A 2,207-nucleotide genomic window follows, 5' to 3' on the forward strand; every position below is an offset into this window, starting at 1 on the left:
TTGTCAAGTATAGTTAGTTATAAGACGACAGTTGAAAATACACTTGCCTTTCAATTTAGTCATCACATTAGAACTTAAACATTGAGCTAGCTGTGTGACTTTGCAGTATTTTTTTTTCAGCAAAGGTTAAAATTGCTGTACTACAGAGGTCTATTATGTTCTGTTAAGGTCTTCATGTAATGCATGTTATTTTGTTCTGTAAAGTGTTATAAGAAATACAAGATGAGAGGGGACTTGGTGAATCAGGCTTCCAAAACTCAAAATTTGTTATTTCTGCTTATTATGCCTCTCCATTTGTAACTCTTAGAAGAAGTCTTTTGTTTCTGTGAGTTAGGGAGAAAAACAAAATAAAACTTGGATGTTCCACAGCTGAAACAATTCAAAGTAAAAACTACCATTAAAACAATTTCTTTGCAAAAAAGCACTTCCTGGCTGGTGGCTATTTATTTAAGAAGTAGTTAATTAGAAAAATAGTAATTTACAGTCAAATTTTCATTCTTCTGAAGGTGGGAATAGTCATTTTGAATTCACAGTGAAAACTGATTTTTAGGATATTTTTAATTAATTATAAAATATGGAAATAAAACTTTTATAAATTCCTAGAAATTTATAAAGTGATATATTAAAGAGTATAATAGTCATTGAATATGATAAGAGTGTAGAATTGAGAAACGTAATTTCTATCTGAAACTTTTTTTTTTCCCCCAAACAGGGGACATGGGAGTAGGAAAATCTTGCTTGCTTCATCAATTTACAGAAAAAAAATGTAAGTTCAATATATGAGGTAAAATATTTGTAGATTTCTTTATAGTTACTGTCCTACCTTTTAAAAATGTCATTTTCAGTGTCCTCTATGCATTTAAGGAGTCTCTGGGTGGTACAGATTGTTAAGTGCTCTACTGATTAGCCTTTAAAGATTGGCTGTTCAAACCTACCCAGACATGCCTTGGAAGATAGGCCTGGTGATCTGCTTCTGAAAGGTTACACCTTTGAAAACCCTATGGAACCAGTTCTCTGGACACATGGAATCGATCACCATGAGTCGGAATCAAGTCAGCAGCAAGTAGCAGTTAAAATTAAACATGATGGCCTATTTAGAATGCTGATTTTTAAATGCAATATATAATTAGATTTGTTTAGCTTTCTTGATGATAAAAACTTGTGATTTTTTAAAATACATAATATAATGTCAATTAATCTCATTTTATTGCTCTTTAAGTTTCTGTTATACAAATTTTTTTTAAGGGGAAAATTGCTATATATGTTATTTGTTCATTAAATAATAGTAGATTTAAAATATTTACTGTACTTTTCACATACAACACCCATAGCGCACATAGGGAACTGACACATAAGAGGTCTACATGGTTTGCACCCATCCTCCAAAGTATAAAGTGTGCCTTATTTGTGTAAAAATACAGTGAAGTGAAATTGTTTCTATAGTCATTTATGACGAGTGTGATTAAGATTCAAAGTACAACTCAAGTTTGTCTTGGACAGTAGAGGAAGGGGCCATTTTTAAAAAATGTAACTGATATGCAAAATATGGAGTTCCTGAGTAGTGAAGACAGTTAACAGTTAAGCATGGGACTATTTAACTGAAAGATTGGTTCTTTGAATCCACCCAAAGTTCCCTTGGAAGAAAGTCCTGGTGATCTACTTCTGAAAGGATCACAACATTGAAAACCTTACAGAACTCAGTTCTTCTACTCTGAAACATAGGGGGTTGCCGTGAGTTAGACTTGACAGCAACCTAGTTTTTTTTTTTTTAGTGGCTTAAAATAAGAACCATTTGTTCACTCACAAATTAATACACTGGACAAGGCTTAGCTGGCCGTTCTCAGTTGCTCTGAAGTCATTCATCTGGAGTCTCAATTGATGAAAATCCAAGTTGGATTCCTTCAGATTTTTTGAGAACAATAGTGTTTTTGGTGAAAGGTTCACAGCATATTAGGTTCCCGTCTGCCAATTTCTGTACGTACTGTTTGGTGACATTGGGTTACATATTTCACAGTATAGTAACATTATTTCCATTCTGGTGGTTCCATCTCCATTAATCTAGTTTCCCTGCCCCCTCTCCTCCCAGCAACTGGTTTTTTATGCTAAATATATTTGAAAAATTTTTATATAGTTTTGAAATTGTTTCTATGGTATCTTTACGTTTCTTACCACAGAGATTTGATAATAACATTTTAGGAAGTGTCCAG

At 33.0% G+C, this 2,207-nt stretch overlaps 1 protein-coding gene across 1 annotated transcript in view; it reads left to right on the plus strand.

Annotated features, from left to right (window-relative positions):
- The window catches only part of RAB14 (RAB14, member RAS oncogene family), a 27,419-nt gene that overhangs the window by 8,558 nt on the left and 16,654 nt on the right, over positions 1 to 2,207 (plus strand). The window contains exon 2 of the mRNA XM_007936751.1: positions 713 to 766. Coding sequence (XP_007934942.1) covers positions 713 to 766 — 54 coding nt within the window. The remainder of the gene's footprint in view (positions 1 to 712; positions 767 to 2,207) is intronic.

The sequence above is a fragment of the Orycteropus afer genome, unplaced genomic scaffold (assembly GCF_000298275.1).
Source record: "Orycteropus afer afer isolate SDZICR_OR568_19922 unplaced genomic scaffold, OryAfe1.0 scaffold00037, whole genome shotgun sequence".
Classification (NCBI taxonomy): domain Eukaryota; kingdom Metazoa; phylum Chordata; class Mammalia; order Tubulidentata; family Orycteropodidae; genus Orycteropus; species Orycteropus afer.